At 42.8% G+C, this 20,439-nt stretch overlaps 1 protein-coding gene across 1 annotated transcript in view; it reads left to right on the top strand.

Annotated features, from left to right (window-relative positions):
• The first annotated feature begins 2,863 nt into the window (after positions 1–2,863).
• The window catches only part of LOC118080630 (inter-alpha-trypsin inhibitor heavy chain H3), a 40,316-nt gene continuing 22,740 nt past the window's right edge, over positions 2,864–20,439 (top strand). The window contains exons 1-10 of the mRNA XM_088662456.1: positions 2,864–3,010; positions 4,016–4,036; positions 7,297–7,463; positions 8,973–9,077; positions 10,353–10,515; positions 10,750–10,860; positions 11,125–11,250; positions 11,334–11,450; positions 15,188–15,356; positions 18,460–18,585. Coding sequence (XP_088518582.1) covers positions 2,867–3,010; positions 4,016–4,036; positions 7,297–7,463; positions 8,973–9,077; positions 10,353–10,515; positions 10,750–10,860; positions 11,125–11,250; positions 11,334–11,450; positions 15,188–15,356; positions 18,460–18,585 — 1,249 coding nt within the window. The 5' untranslated portion in view covers positions 2,864–2,866. The remainder of the gene's footprint in view (positions 3,011–4,015; positions 4,037–7,296; positions 7,464–8,972; positions 9,078–10,352; positions 10,516–10,749; positions 10,861–11,124; positions 11,251–11,333; positions 11,451–15,187; positions 15,357–18,459; positions 18,586–20,439) is intronic.

Raw genomic sequence — 20,439 nt, 5'->3', positions numbered from 1 at the left:
CAGCATAACATGAGAAGGGGGCTAGAGACAGTCCAAGGAAATCCTGTATTCCTATTCCATTATGAGGTGTTAAACATTGCTCCATTAACTCAAATGCACTCACAGCCCACTTTGTGATTAGGGTGCCTAGCTCACTTCAATCACAGTATTGCAACATTACTCTCAGAAATGCCCCAGCAGTCTTTCTACGTTCCAGTGTGGTGTAGTGGTTAAGAGCGGTAGACTCGTAATCTTGGGAACCAGGTTCGCGTCACCACTCCTCCACACGCAGCTGCTGGGTGACCTTGGGCTAGTCGCACTTCTCTGAAGTCTCTCAGCCTCACTCACCTCACAGAGTGTTTGTTGTGGGGGAGGAAGGGAAAGGAGAATGTTAGCTGCTTTGAGACTCCTTAGGGTAGTGATAAAGCGGAATATCAAATCCAAACTCTTCAGGTTCACACATCCTATATTTAAAGAAGATAAGAAACAGTTGACTTAAACTTTTCATCCTTTTTCATTTTTACCATACCATTTCACCCTAAAGGGCCTTCAAATTCACATTACCAGTATTGTCCATTCATTTCCAAAAGTATACACTTAGAAATATGGAAATCTGTTTTTAGATTAGGTCAGTATAATATTCCTCCATCTAGTTCTTTAATGGCTACTCCAGCTAGCAATGGCTTTCCAGGGTCTCAGGAAGAAGGTCTGATCCATTTAGTTTCAAAAAAAATGAAAGGCACAAATACAGGATGGGTGACACCTGGCTTGAGAGCAGTACATGTGAAAAGGTTCTAGGAGTCCTGGTAGACCACAAACTTGACATGAGTCAACAGTGTGATGCAGCAGCTAAAAAAGCCAATGCAATTCTGGGCTGCATCAATAGGAGTATAGCATCTAGATCAAGGGAAGTAATAGTACCACTGTATTCTGCGCTGCTCAGACCTCACCTGGAGTACTGTGTCCAGTTCTGGGCACCACAGTTCAAGAAGGATACTGACAAGCTAGAACGTGTCCAGTGGAGGGCAACCAAAATGGTCAAAGGCCTGGAAACAATGCCTTATGAGGAACGGCTTAGGGAGCTGGGTATGTTTATCCTGGAGAAGAGAAGGTTAAAGGGTGATATGATAGCCATGTTCAAATATATGAAAGGATGCCATATAGAGGAGGGTGAAAGGTTGTTTTCTGCTGCTCCAGAGAAGCGGACACGGAGCAATGGATTCAAACTACAAGAAAGAAAATTCCACCTAAACATTAGGAAGAACTGTTCAACAGTAAGAGCTGTTCAACAGTGGAATTTGCTACCAAGGAGTGTGGTGGAGTCTCCTTCTTTGGAGGTCTTTAAGCAGAGGCTTGACAGCCATATGTCAAGAATGCTTTGATGGTGTTTCCTGCTTGGCAGGGGGTTGGACTGGATGGCCCTTGTGGTCTCTTCCAACTCTATGATTCTATGATTCTAGTTGCAGATATCAGAGACTGGACTTGGGACTCTGCCACCAAGGTACAGTCATTCATTGCTGCCAAAGGAACCATTAAATCAACATTTAAGAAAGACTTTGCCCCAACCCACTGGAACAGCTTCAAAGCATTAGGGGTGCAAAACTACATGTTCAAAAGAGTCCTCCTGATCCAAGACTGTACTCACATAGAGTTCCAAACAATCCCCACACAGCTCCTTTTCCCAAGCACACTTCTGATCAATGGTATTTCTGAAAAGCTATACATGAAGACCCTTGTGCTTATATTAAATGTAGACAGCCAAATTTTGACATGTGTGGGCACAGCCCAAAAATCTGCACTGAAAAGACACCTCAAGATTCTGCACTTAAATTTTGTCCCAACACCAGCTCAGATTTTTGCCTTTGTCAGCTTCAGGATATGAACCTCAGACCTTTTTTTAAAAAAATGCTTTTTATTAGTTTTTCATACATAATCATTTATACAAACTTATATATTCATACATAATCATTTATACAAACTTATATATTCTTATTCAAAGTAACTGTCCACAATAAAATAATATCGATATACACTCAAAAAATAAAATTGTTAACAATACCACTAGCCATTCTCTCCCAAAATATAACCCCCAAAACCCCACCCACTCCCCTTTATTATCTTAACATCTTCTCTTATCTTCTATCTCCTTTGGTTCCGCCGAACCAGACTTCCACCTTACTTCACATTTGGTTTTCTATCTTCTTTTATCTTTTACCTGCTCTTTATCCTTCATTTCCTTGTGTTTTCTCTTTTTCCAAAACTCATTTATATTCCATTATTACAGTTGTAGGTATTAACTCATGCCAATTAGTGTTATTGTTGGTTTACCATATTTTTTAAAATATTCTGTAAATTTGCACCATTCTTTTTGGGCTTTCTGGTCTTTTTGTTCTCTGACTTTTCCAGTAAGTTTGGCCAATTCCATATACTCTACCATTTTGACCCTCCACTCTTCCACAGTTGGAACCTCCGTTGTTTTCCATTTTTGTGCCAGTAGCACCCTGGCCGCTGTGGTGGCGTACATAAATATTCTTTGATCTTCCCTTTTGATCTCCTTCCCCATTAATCCTAATAAAAACAATTCCGTTTTTTTTGGAAATGTATACTTTAGTAATCTCTTTAACTCATTGTACATTTGCTCCCAGAAACATTTAATTATATCACACCTCCACCATATATGGTATGTATCCCCATCCTCCAACAAACATTTCCAGCATTTTTTATCTCTTTTCTTATAAATCTTGGCCAGTTTAACTGGTGTCAAGTGCCACCAGGATATGAACCTCAGACCTTGCGATGCTGGAGCCCCAGCAATCCTTGACAAAGCTGTTGACAAAAGCCGTATATAAATATTTGCGGCTTTGGTTACCTATTAACATGCTGCAAAATGGATTATAAGGCTGCCCATCCTTCCTGTTTTCTTATTCATTCTTTGACCATGGGGAACCAGCTCCTGTTTTGTACTCTGTTGGCACTGATTCCTGCTTTTGGAACATCCGATTTTTTAATCTCTGATATCAGAAACATCAAGGTAAGCATACAACGAAGCAGCGATCGAAATAATAGGATTGATACAAACAATCCCATGTTGGCAAGGCCCTGCGAATGTAAATGTATTTCTTCCAATGGATGAATATCCCTAGGACTAAAACTGAGTGATGTATGGGTTATTTCTCCTTGTTTCAAAGCAGACTCCTAGATATCCTAGATATTATCTCTTGTACTCAAAGGATCCCTAGATGCCAGGTATGTCCCTTGGCACTATAAGCATCTAGGACTGCAATGCTATACACACTTCTGTGCCAGTAAGGCCCATTGAATTCAATGGGACTTACCTCTGAGAGGATAGGGTTGCACTGTAGGTTACAATTCAGATAATGGGTATGTCAGATCAGTAGAGGCCCTGCCGCTTGTCTTGCAAAGCCCATGTTCTCTGTCTAGCAAAACCATGGTGAGTGATGAAAGGTTGGGAGAGACTGCTGTCTGAACCCCTGCAGACCTGTTCCCAGTAAGGATCGACGATACTGAGCTAAATGGACCAATGGTCTGTCTTGGTGTAAGACACAGGTAGGTAGCCGTCTTGGTCTGAGTCGAAACAAAATAAAAAAAATCCTTCAGTAGCACCTTAAAGACCAACTAAGTTTTTGTTTTGGTATGAGCTTTCGTGAGGCTGTAGATCTCTGATGATGCGTTGTACTGTTTTGACTTGGGTCTGGTGGATTCTGTTGCAGTGTATCTGACGAAGTGTGCATGCACATGAAAGCTCATACCAAAATAAAAACTTAGTTGGTCTTTAAGGTACTACTGAAGGAATTTTTTTATTTGGTGTAAGACAGACAGCTTCCTATTTTCCCATCTCTTCTGCACCTAGTCTCCAGAATGATCAGAGCGAACCCTCAGAATAAAGTGGACAAATGCTTGGAGTCAGTGATGGGCTTTCTGAGGGCTAATAAACTGAAATGCACCTATTAGTGTGAGCATTTCCAAATGAATATGGTAATAATGAAATCTATTATTTTGTTTTTTTTCTTTACAGAAAAGAAATGTTGCAAATACTGTAAGTACTCGTCTTATTTTTAAACTTAGGTTGTTCTTGGCGTAGGGGAGGATAGCCTGAGGGGAGATAACATGCTCCGCCTGGTTTTTAGTGTTTAATCTCCCAATCTCAGCACTGAAATCAGGACACAAAATCCCTCTGCCTTTCCACAGACCATTTGGTTGTGACCCCCCACCTTCAGTATCTGGTGTGAAGATAATATGTTTAATATTACATCCCCTTTTCTTGTATTTTGTACTGCTTGTCAATCAATGATATGTCCTAGGATGTAAGTCTGAAAAGCAATAAAAGTTTTTTTTAAAAAAATAAAAATATCCATCCATCTGCACACTCCTTAGAAAACCTCTGTAAAGAGCAAGCAAAGGGATTCCCAGCTCAGCGCAAAGCACCACAGCGCTTTGATCAGAGAGAAGCCCTCTGCTTGATCTTTACCACCACCCCTGCATTGAGAGTGGGGAAGATGCTGCCTTTTACTCTTCAAGAGCAAGCAGAGGGATTTTGTCTCCTGATCTCAGTGCTAAGCAGCACAGCACTCATATTAGAGACAAGCCCTCTGCTTGCCCTTGGCAGCATTTTTCAGCCATCTCCACCTCAGTAGGGACGGCAGAAAATGCTGGTTGTTTGTAAGTGCATGTATGTTTGTGTTTGTGTGCAAAGTGTATGTATAAGTGTGTGACTATGCATGTGTTGTGAGAGTGCTCTATGCCTGCATGCCTCATGAGTTTGTGTGTTGTATGTGTGCTGAGTGTCTGTGGTCTGCATGTATGCGGCATGTGTCGTGCATGCATGTGGAGATGCACATACATACAATGGCTACTCCCACTGCTGGCATTGTGGCCCTTGATCAAAGAAAGGCTAGTTAACCCCTTAGTTATAGGTACATCCCATTAATGACAAAACTCTTTATTATTACATTGGTTCTGTTTTAAATTTTAATGTTCTTAGCCCTACTAATTATTTCAAGATATGGAATTTGCAATGCAAGATAGGAAAGTTTCATGGTCAGTGGTCAAATTTGGGTTTACCTGAATTGTGGAAAGAACGCATGTTTTCGAGTCCCAGAAAATGTAACACTGCAATCAAACTTTGTTCAGCATATTTGCCTAACTTGCTTAATAAATCAAGGACAGGGGAAAGGGTATGTAGAAATACGGGGTTAAATAAACAAGCAGGAATAACAAAAAAATCAGCACTAACTTCCCTTTTCATTTGGGAATAGGTTGGGGGCTTGCCGCATGTTCAGGAGCAAAAGTACACATGTGTATTGTGCCTGTTGGGCAACTGGAAAGTGATGAAAGGTTAACGACACCCCCTTTCCTTATCAAAATCTGAGCCACTACAATGATTTTGAAGTAAAATAAAAATAAAAAATAAAAAGTGGACTGGAGTGGAGTGGAGTGGAGTGGAGTGGAGAGAATCCAATGAAGGAATCTTCTATACTAGGAGAGTTTATAGCAGGCATCCCCAAACTGTGGCACTCCAGATGTTTTGGCCTACAACTCCCATGATCCCTAGCTAACAGGACCAGTGGTCGGGGAAGATGGGAATTGTAGTCCAAAACATCTGGAGGGCTGAAGTTTGGGGATGCCTGGTTTATAGAATAAGCACTCTAGAGCAATGTTAAGTTTGTCACTTGACTCCTGGTAGTCTCTACAATTCCTCCCTGAGGTATTAGTTAACAATATTGACAATAAAGACATACCTCTCCTCCTCAGGGCCACTTCACACTGTAATGTTTCTGGGTCCAATAACAGGCACCAATAATGACTCACTCACTGGATCATCACCTTGTTGTGGTGAGTGGGATTGCCCGTTCCTATATGACCCTTGTGAGCAAAGCCGTCAAGAGTCTAGTACTCCCAGCAGAGTCACCCAAGCTGGTAAGGTAAAAGGGAAAGAGCTAGTCAAAGAATGATCCAAGAAGTCCTGAATGGAAGAACAGGCGAAAGATAGCAAGTGGTATGTTACAATGGCTGTGGAGGTAGATAAAGGCTGCAGCAGATAATAATCTACCAGTCATCGTGACACTGCAAAGACTGTGCATTAGTCAAATATCAACAGTGTTGAAGCAATGATTCTTCAGCATCAACTTCGTTGGACTGGTCATGTTGTTCGGTTGCCTGATTATCATCTTCCAAAGCAACTACTCTATTCCAAACTAAAGAATGGAAAGTGTAATGCTAGTGGTCAACAAAGGAGGTTTAAAGACTCCCTCAAGGCAAATCTTAAAATGTAGTATAAACAGCGACAATCGGGAAACACTGGCTTGCGAGCGTTCCAACTGGAGAACAGCCTTTAACAAAGGTGTCATGGACTTTGAAGACGCTCAAATACACCTCTCTGCTTCCTAGGAAAGTGCAATAGTAATACAATCTGTTAAGTTGAAAGTCTGCATAACATTCCTATGGTAGTCAATCAGATATGAATAAAACAAAATACAGAATGGGTACAGTTAAAGGGGATTTCCAAGGTCTCAATACTGTAAAGGTAATAATGAAAAACCTGTATTTTGTGTATCTTATATTGTATTTTTAAGTTGTGAACCACCATGGGATCTATGGGTATAGGGTGGTATACAAATTTAATAAATAAAAATAAAAATCTAACAGTAGCACTTTGCCAATATAGTAGTGAGGATCATGTTATTCCATCATTTCTATCAAAAATATCAAGAAAATGAATAATAACTCTATCTACTGTTTCATTTCTGTTCCACATAGAGGGATTTAAACGGTGTACTAAAATTAATGTTTTATTTACAGTGGAACCTCTACTTACGAATTTAATCCATTCCGAATGCACATTCGTAAGTAGAAACATTCGTAAGTCGAAACAATGTTTCCCATAGGAATGCATTGGGAATGGATTAATTCGTTCCGGGACCTAAAAAAAGGCACTTTAAAGGCCGGTGGGAGGCTGGCGGCGGTGGCTGCGAGGGCCCGATCCAGCCCTATGGCTGGATCGGCAGGTGGGGAGGCCGGCGGTGGCGATGGGCCCGATCTGGCCCTATGGCTGGATCGGCAGGTGGGGAGGCTGGCGGAAGGCCAGCGGTGGTGGTGGCGAGGACCCGATTTGGCCTTCGGATGTCAAAAAAATTCGTAAGCGCGTGCCAATTTCCCCCCGAATTTTTTGTAAGTACAGTTCTTCGTAAGTCGAGGTACCACTGTATATATATCTTGCTCATTCAAATTCTGATTGGTTATTGTTTCACTATCGCATCAAACAAATGGTGGTGATTTTTAGTTTCTCTGTCTCTCCAGATCACTGATGGAATAGATATTTACAGCCTGAAAATTGAGTGCTTTGTTACCTCCCGATTTTCCCACAATGTCATCACTAGTCGAGCTGTCAATCGTGCCAATGTGTCCAAGGAAGCTTTATTTGATGTGGAGCTTCCAAAGACGGCTTTCATTACCAACTTCACCATGTGAGTACAACTTACTTTCTAAACAACTGTATTGTGGAATTGAGTACAACTCATTCTTCGTAGACTTAAAATACTTGGTGTTTCATTATTTTCTTTGCTTTCCATCCAATTTCTTTAGCTAAAGTGTGATGGGTAGTTTACAAATAGGCTCAGTGGCTCTGAAAATATATCAACAAGCCCACTTTGTGTAATAAGTTTTCCTCATGACGGGCATATTTGGTAAAAACTACAGTTTCCTCATAAAAGGGACCCAGGTGGTGCTGTGGGTTAAACCAGAGTCTAGGGCTTGCTGATCAGAAGGTCGGCGGTTCGAACCCCTGCAATGGGGTGAGCTCCCGTTGTTCGGTCCCAGCTCCTGCCCACCTAGCAGTTCAAAAGCACATCAAAGTGCAAGTAGATAAATAGGGACCGCTCCGGTGGGAAGGTAAACGGTGTTTCCGTGCACTGCTCTGGTTCACCAGAAGCAGCTTTGTCATGCTGGCCACATGACCTGGAAGCTGTCTGCGGACAAACCTATAGAGCGAGATGAGCGCCGCAACCCCAGAGTCAGACACAACTGGACCTGATGGTCAGGGGCCCCCTTTACCCTTTACAGTTTCCTCATACAATACAATACTTAGCCCAACATTTACCAACCTGGTGCCTTCCAGAGGTTTTGGGCTGCAATTCTCATGAGCTACAGCCAGCATGGACAATGATCCAATATGATGGAAGCTGTAGTCAGAAAAAAAACATCTGAAGGCTGCTCTACCTCAATTGTTTCAACTGCAAAACTCTGCCACTGCCCTGCCTTGCCCAAGCACTGTTCAGGAGTGCTGTGGCAGTGCCAGTGTTAGGAGGGTGGCCCTGTGGGTGTGTCCCATCACACCAGCTGCTACTGCTCAGCTGCATTGGCACATGATGAGTTCATCAAAGTCTTATTTGGGGTATAGCCGCCCCTTCCATCTCAGAGCAACCCAGGAAGCTTCTTTCCATCTAGCCCAGTGTTGTCTAGTGGCTGGCAGGAGCTTTCTGGGGTTTCAGACAGGACTCTGTCTCATTGCACCCTAAAGTTGCCAGGGATTGAGCCTGGGGTTTAAGCATGGAAAGCAAGTACTCTGAGCTCACACCCTTCCTCTTTGACCTTGCAAAACAATTGATATTCTACTACATGGTACTTAGTACACCTAACCCAGGGGTGTTGGGTGTATTAACAGCATTGTTGCTGGTCTCAGCTTCCAATCGGACTTCAACAACATGGCCAAAGGTCAGAGATGATGACAGTTGGCATCCAACAACATTGAAAAGTCATCACACTGGATGCCCCTGGCTTAACGCTTAAGACAGTTGAAAACATTCATCGTTTAAACAAATGTACAATGTACCCAGAAAAAGACGAAGTCCTGTAAACTATAATGTGGAGGGAGGCAATGTGATTCACTTGATAAGTCACAAAGAAGGCCAATGAAATTATTTTCAGATATCTCCATAGAAGTTCAGGTATTTATTTACCTGCTGTTTCTTCTCTAGGACTATTGATGGTGTCACCTACCCTGGAATAATAAAGGAAAAAGAGGCTGCCCAGCAACAATATCAAACGGCAGTTTCAAGAGGACAGACTGCAGGTCTTGTAAAGTGAGAGTGAGACCCTTCCATATCCTGATAGTTTATTTACACTCATAGAATCCTAGTATTATAGAGTGGGAAGGGAACCTGAGGGCCATCTATGTGGTTTTTGTGTTTATAGTTTTTATTCTTATTTTGTGAACCTCCTTGAGATCTATGTCCACAGCATTCTCCTAATCCACCAAGCTTGTAACTCGTATCAAAAGAAATTAGATTTGTCTGCCACAAGTTGTTTTTGAGAAACCGATGCTGGGCTTTAGCGATCACTGCATCCTTTTCTAAGTGATCACAGACTAACTGTTTAATTATCTGTTCTTGGACCTTTCCTGATATTGATGCCAAACTGACTGATTGATAGTTACCTGGGTCTTCCCCCCCCCCCAACTTTCTGAAGATAGGTACAACATTTGTCCATCTCCAGTCTGCAGAGCCACTTCCGCGCCTGCGCCGCAGGTGGGGTTGTGGGCTGCCCGACTGAACCATTGCGTAGGGGCTGGGAGCTCAGCCCCTACGTGATGGTATGTTCCCGCCTGCGTCACCCCCGACTGGCCAATTAGATGGAGGAGGGGCAAGTTACGTCATCAGCTGCCCTAATTTGGAGAAGTAATTCCGTTAAATGATTCCGGGGGCGAGGCTTGGTCCTGAGCCTGGAGTTGCCTGGGCCGTAAGGCACGCCCCTTCGGTGGCCACAGGAGGAGCTCTAGTAGATCTACGTCACGGGGCTCCTTTCTGGTGGTTAACTTCTCACAGACTTCAACACACGGGTTGGAGTCGGATATAGTCTGTTATGTTCCAACGCCTAAGCCAATTCCGCTCTACATGCATAATTAATAAAGTTGTGGCCTTAACCACCCAATTAATTAAATCTTAATCCCGGTGTCATGAGTCTTTATTCTGGAGAAGGAGGGCATATTGCCACACAAGGACCTCACCTGTTCTCCAATAATTATCCAAGAACATTATAGACAGAGCCTCTGTGATTACACCCACAAGCTTCTTTAGTACCCTTCGGTGCAGCTCATCAGGCCCTGGAGATTTGGATTATTATTTTTTAAGTTTACAAATCTAAGGCAGGCATCCCCAAACTGCGGCCCTCCAGATGGCCTACAACTCCCATGATCCCTAGCTAACAGGACCAGCGGTCGGGAAAGATGGGAATTGTAGTCCAAAAATCTGGAGGGTCAAAGTTTGAGGATGCCTGATCTAAGGGTTTCAATGGGGTTGTTACTTTTGTAACATTAATACTGTTAACCTTATAAACAAGCTTCTTTTTAACCTGTGAAGGGCTTCTGGAAGAAAAACTGAAAAATTCACTGTTTCAGTCAACATTGCAGCAGCCAGCAAAGTCACTTTTCAGATGCAATACGAGGAGCTATTGAAGAGATCTTTTGGAAAATATGAATTGTTTCTAAAAGTAAACCCAAAGCAGCTTGTCAATAACTTTGAGGTAATGTACCTATTATATTAAATGGAACTGTTGTGAAAGTTTGCCAAAATTATATTGTATGAGTGACAAAAGCTCAAAGAACTGGATGCATCTTGTTAAAGAAGATAGGTGATTGGTTCTGAGTTACCTCTCCTTGCTGCAAGGGTGTCTGCTGTAGTTAAGATGCTTAACTCCCTCTGAACTGTAATATCTGTGACTTTGTCAATTATAGCATTATTCAAATTAACATTTCAGATCGAGGCAAACATATTCGAGCCCCAGGGCATCAGCTTTCTGGAAGCAGAAGGATCTTTCATCACCAATGACTTGTTACCAGTCATACATAAGTCTTTCTCGGGGAAAAGGGTATGTTTTACAATGATACATAAGGACAGTTCCACAGCACTAAAAATGTTCACCAAACTTGAGACAGAAATAATTAATTGGGAGGTCTGGGCTAGATGTTTATTTGTGGCTTTGCCTTGTACTTTCAGAGTATTTAATCTTCAAGGTACTTACTCTCTTGCAATGTTATTGTTCATGTTTTCGACAGTAATGCCAGGTGAAGAACAAAAAAACTTTCATAATTGTTTGTTAAAATTTCACATGGATGGATGCTTGTGCTTTCAGGGTCATGTTTCTTTCAAGCCTACCATGGACCAACAGCGAACTTGTGTAGATTGTCAAACAACACTGTTGAGTGGAGATTTTGTCATAAAATACGATGTGAACAGAGAAACCCCAGGCAATTTACAGGTAAACAGAACTGATTTGAACTGATGTGCCAGTGGATGTGAGTGTAATGTCATCCAACACTTGTTTTTGTTTTTGTTTTTCAGATGGTCAACGGGTACTTTGTACATTTCTTTGCACCACAAAATGTTTCACATTTGCCCAAGAATGTTGTTTTCATTATAGATATCAGTGGCTCAATGTCCGGACGAAAACTAGATCAGGTAACCAAGTACTCTAAAATCAACTCGAAATGTAACCAACCCTTAAGTTAATGGAGAGAGAATATCCCATAATCATTTATTCCAAGCAGTTTAGACAGAATGCCTGCAGAGTTTAGTGGGTGCTTTTGCTGAGTATATACTTAAGTCATTTAGAGCCTGGCTGCAGGATATTAAGTTTTTGTGATTAGGGCAAAAAGGGCAATTGATAGTAGACAGCTCACCTTATTTGAGAAACCATTGTCTTCTGGAGAAATGGTAGAAAAGATATTCTTTTACTAATTTATAAACTATTACTGTCCCCTTTTAACAGTGCTATAGACACTGTGAAATAGTAGTGGGACAACATTATGAAAGATGAACAGCCTTTGGACAAAACCTCCTTTCTATTCAACTTTGGCAAGGAATTGGGAGATACTCTTAAAAAAATATATAGATTTATTTAACTCCCAGAAGACTGCTGCTGATGCACCCTAATTGTCAGGAGGTCCTACACATGAGTAGGGATGCGGGTGGCGCTGTGGGTTAAATCACAGAGCCTAGGGCTTGCTGATCAGAAGGTCGGCAGTTCAAATCCCTGTGACAGGGTGAGCTCCCGTTGCTTGGTCCCAGCTCCTGCCAACCTAGCAGTTTGAAAGCACGTCAAAGTGCAAGTAGATAAATAGGTACTGATACAGCGGGAAGGTAAACTGTGTTTCCGTGTGCTGCTCTGGTTCGCCAGAAGCGGCTTTGACATGCTGGCCACATGACCTGGCAGCTGTACGCCGGCTCCCTCAGCCAATAACACGGTCACGACTGGATAACGGTCACGACTGGACCTAATGGTCAGGGGTCCCTTTACCTTTACCTACACACGAGTAGGAGTCCGGCAGAGACACATGCCCAACTGGCATGTTCTCTACCTCCTGGTCGATCAGGAGATTCAAAAGCTTTCTCCAGCCTGAACATCACAGCGACTGATACCAAGAGGCATCAGCACACTTCAGGATCAGCAGAGTATAGGCAGTCAGCATTCATACTCAGTAGCGCAGCAATTTGGCTAAACTACGTTTACATATATACACTTGGCGCATCGTAACTCAGCTCCTTCCTCTTCAGCATCAGACACCAAAGAGAAAGAACAGAGGACAAAAATCCTACATCATGGAAACACAGTAATATAGTATCCATGTTTCACCAAAACCGCTTGACCGGTTGCGTTCAAATTTTGACACAATGCCGCATCGAATATGAAACCAACCCCGTACCATTTTTAAAGACAGATGCCACACCTGGGCCAGGAAAAAACCCCAAACCCACGTGCTCCAGAACTCACAAATCAGACAAAAGTGCATGCTGGGAAAAGAACCAGGTTGCAAACCACCGCCCTCTAGCAGTGGCTACACTGGTACTGCACCTATAAAAACATCCCTCTCAACAGCACCTCAGCTCCTGTTTAAATACTAGGCTGAAGCCTTTACAGACTAGGCCGAATTGAGGTACTGAGTCGCCTGGGTGGGGGGATGGGACCAATCACAGGGATGAGCCGGGAATGGGGGCAGGAAGAGTTGTGATACATCATGGGTCAGGACATGGTGGAGGGAACCACAGGGATAACCTGGGGTGGGGGGGAGGGGCGGGATACGTCATGGATTGGCACAGGGTGGGGTGAATCACAGGGCTGCGCCTGTGTAAACAGAACATGCATAAAACAGGGGGACTCTGAAGGTGAGGGGAGTCTGAAGGGGGGCGCTGAGCCTCCATTTAACAGACTGAGCCACAGCAACGCGTGGCAGGGTCAGCTAGTGTGATATAAACAATCCCATGACTGCAACACGGGGAATGAATCCTAACATATGTTGGGATATGTTGGAGAGGGTGTCAGATAACTGGTACCTATTATCATTTGGGAGGGAGACTATGCCTTAATACAGCAATTTTGGTTCTTCATCTTTGTGGAAATTGACAAAATTACTAAACAGCACTATAACACTTTGTCCACATTAATAATGACCTGATATGCTTGCTTATGCAAGCAGCGAGAACTGTTATAGTAAGACACTGGAAGAAACTAGAAGAAGTAAATGTTATAAACTGGTATAGAAAGGTATGGCAGACTTCACTATTAGAAAAAAATGACAAATGGATTGAGACTTCCACAGGGACAAATTTAAAAAGATAATTTTACTGCAATTTGAGTTAACTATAGATTTTATGAGCACAGCCATATATGGTAATCTTATGGCAGCAGCTTTTCAAATTGTATAACCTCCCCTTTCTTTGGTGAACTGGGGGAAAGGGAAAGATTTATTTTATAAAACCTCTTTATCATAACATCACGTATACCACTGGTGCTCTAGCTGTATTACTATTTTGAATTAAGGTTTAATCATTTCTATTACTTCCATTCATCTCAAAGTATTATTTATTTTAAGATTTTGCACTATATTTGGGAGTGGGTTCCCCCCCCCCCATTTTATGTGAATCGTGATTTACTATATATTAGTTGTAGTTTGATTAGTTTGTTGTATTCTTTTATTCTTTGGTATGTTATACTGGTGTAACACCAAATCAGTTATTGAGCATGTTACTCTTATGGAAATTCCAATCTTGGTGTTTTATAACTCTTATCGTGGAAAAAATATTTGTTGTTCTTATTGTTAAAGACTTGATAAGCCTTTTTTATTTTTTAAAAAATCACTGATTGTCCAGTAGAGGTAGAAAAAAGAGCATTCCCCACCGCAACTCTCCCTTGCCCATGAAACAATTGATTGGTGGTATTCTCCTATTCTACAAGAGCTCAATGCTCACAGAAGATGCCCAGCAGTTCCCCATCAGGGACTCTATATAAGAATCCAGGGTATCCAGAGTTCCTACAGAACCGTTGAGAGCTCCCAGGGTCATGCCTTGCAAGCTGTTGTCTCTGCAAGCACTGAGCTCCACATGAAGCCTTATATGTTTTCTGGACCTTGAGTTCCATAAACGCCACCTCTCCAAAAGAGCTTGTTATGCAGCCTTTCGTGGCTGGGCAAACATGAGAGACTCCTCTTCTGATTCAGAGGAGGGAGGCAAGCCTGAGTCCTCCAGTTGAGGGAGTCCCATTCTATATCTGTATACAGGTTCAAAAGTGCCAGGTGGAAAGAGGGAGTACAGTGGACGCTCAGGTTACGAACATGATCTGTGTGGGACGCACACTCGCAACCTGCAGCACCACATCTGTGCATGCGCAGGTCACAATTCGGCACTTCTGCGCATGCACAAAGCACGATATAGCACTTCTGTGCATGCACCGAAACCTGGAAGTAACCTGTTCCGGTACTTCTGGGTTCGACGCGATGCACAACCTGAAAACGCACAACCTGAAGCATCTGTAACCCGAGGTATGACTGTGATAGTTTGTTTAGTTACCAAAGAGATCTCAGCAATCAGCTTACTCCAAAATTCAGCCACTTTTGAACAATCCCATCAGACATGCTTATATGTACCAACTATTTGACAGCCCCTCCAACACAGTGAAGATGTATCAGGATAGAGAAAACAGAGCAGTCACAGAGTAAGGTACCTGTCATGTACTAACTTGAGAGAGATCTCAAGTTTGAGCTGAATGGAGACTTGGCCCACAGACCTTTATTCTGCTCGTCATCCATCTGTATGTCCCAATTACATTCCTACAAGGGCTTTTGACTCTGAGCCCCTTTAGGTTCTGTTTCTTCATCAGTGCTCTGGCTTTAATTGTTTGCCATTCATTATTTGTACTTTAGACAAAGGAGGCATTGTTAAAAATATTAGAAGACGTAAAGGAAGAAGACCACTTGAATTTTGTGTTGTTTGGGAGTCATGTACAGAAATGGAAAGGCACCTTAATACAAGCCACTCCTGAAAACCTGGATGAAGCCAGACGCTATGTTCAGATTATTCGTACTGAAGGAAGTAAGTTGCAGGAGGAATTGGGTTTTATTTATATAACAAATGTAATATTCCACCCTTCCCTTTGAAGAACTTCAGAGCAGCTTGTAGTTAATTTTAAAAAACAAACAAACAATATTTGGCAATAAAACACTAAAATAATTATTCTAAAGCAGGACAATATTTCTATTAGCAGTTCTATTAGTTGTATTATAATAAAAAATATAACATTTTTAAAAAGCCTAAGTAAATGAAAATATCATTACATGGTTTAAAAAGTTGTAATATCTGGTGTAACATCAACCTCCATGCTGACAATATTCCAGAGATAGGTTGCCACAACAAAAAGTGTATAGTTGCCTAATCTACCCTGTTTCCCCTTTTTTAATACGTAGTCATAAAGTAAGCCATGGCAGGGTTTTTAAGCATTTGAGAAATTTATATTTCTCAAATGCTTAAAAACCCTGCCATGGCTTACTTAAATAAGCCATACTTCCGTGCCGCGGAAACCAACCCCCACAGGCACCTCCACTCACAGAGTCACTCCATGCGGCTGGCACTGCAGGAGCACGATCAGCTGTGAAGCGGTGCTCCAAGAGCTCCACTTAACAGCTGATCGCGCTCCCGCCTTGCTGGCTGCATCCCTGCGCTCCGCCTTCTCGTCCACTGCTGTCCCTGCCGCTTCTGCGCTTGCCGCCACCGCTGGGCTCACTGCTTCTTCCTTGCCTGGCCCGGCCAAGGAGCTTGGAGCGCTCTGCAGCAGCGGGCGGAACGCCTGAGCCAGCGGCCTCCACCTGGCCCAGCCAAGGACGCCTGCTGCCCTGCCACCCGGTACCGGTGGCTGCTGCAGCTCCGAGCGCTCAAGAGAGCCCAGCAGCGCCCTGAGCCAGCGCCCTGAGCCGTAAAAACCGTACCAGTAATAAAAAAATAAGACATCCCCCCAAAAGTAAGCCACCCTGTGTGTTTTTTGAGGAAAAAAAGTTATAAGACGGTGTCTTTAAAAAGGGGAAACACGGTATGCCAGCACAGAGAAGGGTTGTGGAGGCTCTGAACTGCTAAAAAAACAACCCACCCTCTGCTGAAAAGCAGGTCACTGACACAATAGTGATGAGTAGGCTTAAAGTTTTTATTCCCATTTGTTTCAGTGAATGGCCCAGCTGCTCTTCCCCTGCCTGTAATTTATGTTATTTTCCATGCAATTAACATAACATTTTCAGGTATTTTACTACCCATCCCTGTGAGATGTCTGCTTACCTTAAACAGTCAGGCAGCATTGTGTCCTGGCTATAGATCCACATCAGTGATTTGGCAACAGCAGGCAGGCCTGGGTCTGGGGATTCCCGATAGGGCGGGCCCAACTGGCCAATGGGCATTGCTTGGGTCCATCCCTGGGGAAAATAAATTGAGGCTGCCCAACACTCATCTGTTTTTCCATTGGGTCTCCCACCCTTCCCCCCCCCCAATGTTGCTTCTTTTATGCTGAGACCTTGCTACGAACATTGTTGGCCTCCATATTTGGGGGCCGGGTAGGAATTTTTCCACTTGGCAAATTGGCACTGGCCACTTGATTTTCACCTACCTCATAACAATCATCACAACTTTCTGAGGTTGGGCATTGAGTAAGCCTTAGTCTTGGTTGGAGGGAAGGTTGTAGCCTCTGCCTGCCCCTCCTTAGTTAATGGTATCCATGAGGAGTTGCTTCTGCCCAACACCCAGATGGGGGCTAGAGCCATAGAACACTTCCAGCAGGGACCCCTTGGGGGATACCCCTATTTGATGTAAGTCATAGGGCCCACGCATGATGTGGTGTACCCCTAGATACACTCCGAGCAAACCGTCTGGAGTTAAATTAATGGCTTCACCCAGTGCCTATGTCAAACCTTTCACATCTGTAACCAATAAAGCTGTGGTCTTTTTGAACCGCAAAACTCTATAGCATCTCATTATTTGATTACATAGGGAGCGACTGGGTCACGGGGTCTTGGGTCACATGCCACATTTCAGGCACTTATTAGAGTATTGAGTTTGGTTTTCATTGTAGAAAGGCAAGGAACAAATGGCTAAATAAAATACTGGCCCTACTAAACATCTTCCAAGACAATAGTGCCCACTCACATCACAAAGAACTCATAACCCACCTACTCTCAGCAGCCAGAAACATCATAACCAGACGCTGGAGAGACCTGTCAGGAGTAAGCATGGACCAATGGTACAAAATAGTATGGGAAACAGCCTTACTAGAAAAATTAACCAATAAACTGAAACTGACATGGGGACAAATAGAAGAAGATGTCTTCACCCAGATATGGCTCCCCTTTATCACATACACAGCCCAACAAGAAAACGACAATAACCCACCAACAGCATACAAATCAATATGGCTTACCTGATTCAAAAACACCCACTCACACATGAAAACAAAGTTCACCACAGCCAATCACAAACAAGCAACCACACCCTAGGCAAACCCCAACCTCTCTCACCACCAAAGGAACACAAGCGAATAGCGAAGAGAACCTGTACAAATGACACTGACACAAAAACCCCACACATACATTAAGGAAAATAGAAACATCGCCACATGGTCCCCTCTACCTCTTCCCCCCTTTTCTTCCTAATGTAACACTAATGTCTCAACAAATGAAACTGACCTGTAGAAAATGTAACTTGAAAAAAGAGACATTGCACATACTTTTGTAAACCAATAAATCTTTAATAAAAAATACATTAAAAATAACCATTCTGCAGTTTGAAATCAATTTAATAAAACAGTTGCTTGCAACCCAAAAGTTGTCTAGAAAAGTAAGGTTTTGTATAATGTCTGGAAGGCAAGAAGTGAGCTGTGCCTCATTGGGGTGGAGTTTCACAGCCTGCCACAGAAAAAGTCCTCTCCATATTCCCAAAGAAGTGAATTTTAGATGTTACACTATTCAGATTATCTGAAGAGGTAGACAGGAACAGGAGAAGACGATCCTTCAGATAATGTAATATTCATTCTAAAAGTCTATTTGGCTCTGGCATATTACTGTGGCTTCTCTTTCATCCCACAGAAGAAAATCCACAATTAGTGATCAAAAGAGCTTTCTAGTCACACTCTGTTGTTATAATTTGCTCCTCTTTATTCCAGTGACAAATTTATTTGGTGGATTAATAACCGGAATTGAAATGCTGAAGGAAGCTCAGATAGCTGGAACTTTGCCCGAAAGAAGTGCTTCTTTAATTATCATATTATCCGATGGCTTACCCAATGAAGGTATGTTTCCTGACAAGCAAATAACATTGACATGTGTGATAAGCATAGCTGCCAAGTTATCCCTTTTTTTAAGGGATTTTCCCTTATGCTGAATAGGCTTCCTCGTGAGAAAAGGGAAAACTTGGCAGCTATGGTGATAAGATTGTTATGGAAAATGATAAATATTCACAGAAATGTATAGCAGAGGTGTTATTTTGGATTTCAATTGGTGCAGATCGGAGGAGTAAGGAATTTTCAATAGAAAGGTCAAGATTCACAACATTCAAAGGCCTTTGAGACATTCAAAACTGTATTGTGAAAACATGTATGTATTTCAAAAGTCTGGTACTTTGTTGAAACTGTCAATATTATTAGTCTGAGTCCAAAAGTAAGCCTTTCTTCATTGAAGGGGTTTTCTCTAGGGCAGTGGTTAACTAATTACTGAGGACCCCCTATTTTTCAAAAGCAAAGCCATGGGACTGTGAGCATTTTCACCCCTCCCATTCTGAAAATCTGGTGATATCTGCTGTTGGGAGGGAACAGTTAGGAATTGTTACTTTGTTGTATTTCATTCCTGACTCTGCTCTCTGCCGTGTGCTGTGTGCAGTTTAATATCTTCTGTAGACAAGATGGCTAAGTGAGAGGCTGTAACACTCACAAAGCCAGATCTGTAAATATGCAGTAGTTAATAGAAATAAATGAGGAATGTTTTGAAACCTCTACAAATGCTTCTGCTGTTTACTGCTGATTTGGTGCTCATAAAGCCCAGTTATGAGTCCATGATTCCCGGGTGTATGCTGAAGGTGTTCCAGACGTCCTGCCCAGGCATAGGGGCCTAAGAAGACCTGGACAGATCCTGGCATTTACCCACATATGGTAGCAGGCGGATTGTTGCTGGTAGCAGACTGGTGGTTGCAGATGGCTATTGATGGTTGGATAATTGGATGTTTCTGATCCATTTCCATCTGATGCTGCACATCGGAGTTGAGCTGTGAGCTGAAGCTGTTTTTCAAGCTGCTGTTTGATTTACAGAAAGGTATGTTGCTGGCTGCCAAGAAGACAGCAGAGACGCTTTTCCAGTTTGCCTGTTAATTGTGCTGAGTGGGGAGAGAAGTTGCTGAAAGAGTCAAGAGTATTTGGGGTGCATGAAGGGAAGTGTCTTGCTGTTAACTAAACACAGGCATGGCTTCTGCACATTCTGGCCAGATGTCTCTATCTTTTCCTCTCCTTACACCAGAGACCTATCCTACGTGGCAGGTCAAAATGAAAGCACTTTTACAAAGGGAAAAGCTTTACCATACTATAGAAGATGACCCCCCCAATGAGGATGATGATGGATGGCCAGCGTGGCATGAGGCAGACATGAGAGCCAGGGGGACAATTATTCTGAGTGTCCAGGACCAGTTGTTGGTCAACTTGGAGAACCAGCAGACTGCACGGGCTGTTTGGAATAAACTTCGAGATATGCATCTAAGACAAAATGCAGGATCCAGTGTGCTTTTCTTTAAAAAGCTGTGTAGGCTGGAATTGCAGAAAGATGGTGATTTGCCCAGCCATCTAGCCCAATTAAAACGTCTCAGACAGGATCTTGTCCAGCGAGACTTAAATATTTCAGAAGCTGTTTTTGCAATGCTTATCATAAACAGTTTGGATGAATCTTATGATGCTGTAGCTGCTCAATTGTCGTCTTTGCCCAATGACCGTCTAACAGAAGATTATGTGTCTAGCGTGCTCTTGAATGAGTGGGATCGCAGACAGACTGCTAGAGAAAGCAGGGACAAGGCTGTTGGAAATGCCTACAAGCCTTCAACAGGGGAAAGTGAAAGTGTTGCAAAAGCTCTTAAAATGCGCCGCTGTTTTTCTTGCGGAGAGGTC

This window comes from Zootoca vivipara, chromosome 2, assembly GCF_965207765.1.
Source record: "Zootoca vivipara chromosome 2, rZooViv2.hap1.1, whole genome shotgun sequence".
Classification (NCBI taxonomy): domain Eukaryota; kingdom Metazoa; phylum Chordata; class Lepidosauria; order Squamata; family Lacertidae; genus Zootoca; species Zootoca vivipara.
Note: the sequence above shows the minus strand (reverse complement) of the source record. Positions and strands in the feature narration are given on the sequence as shown.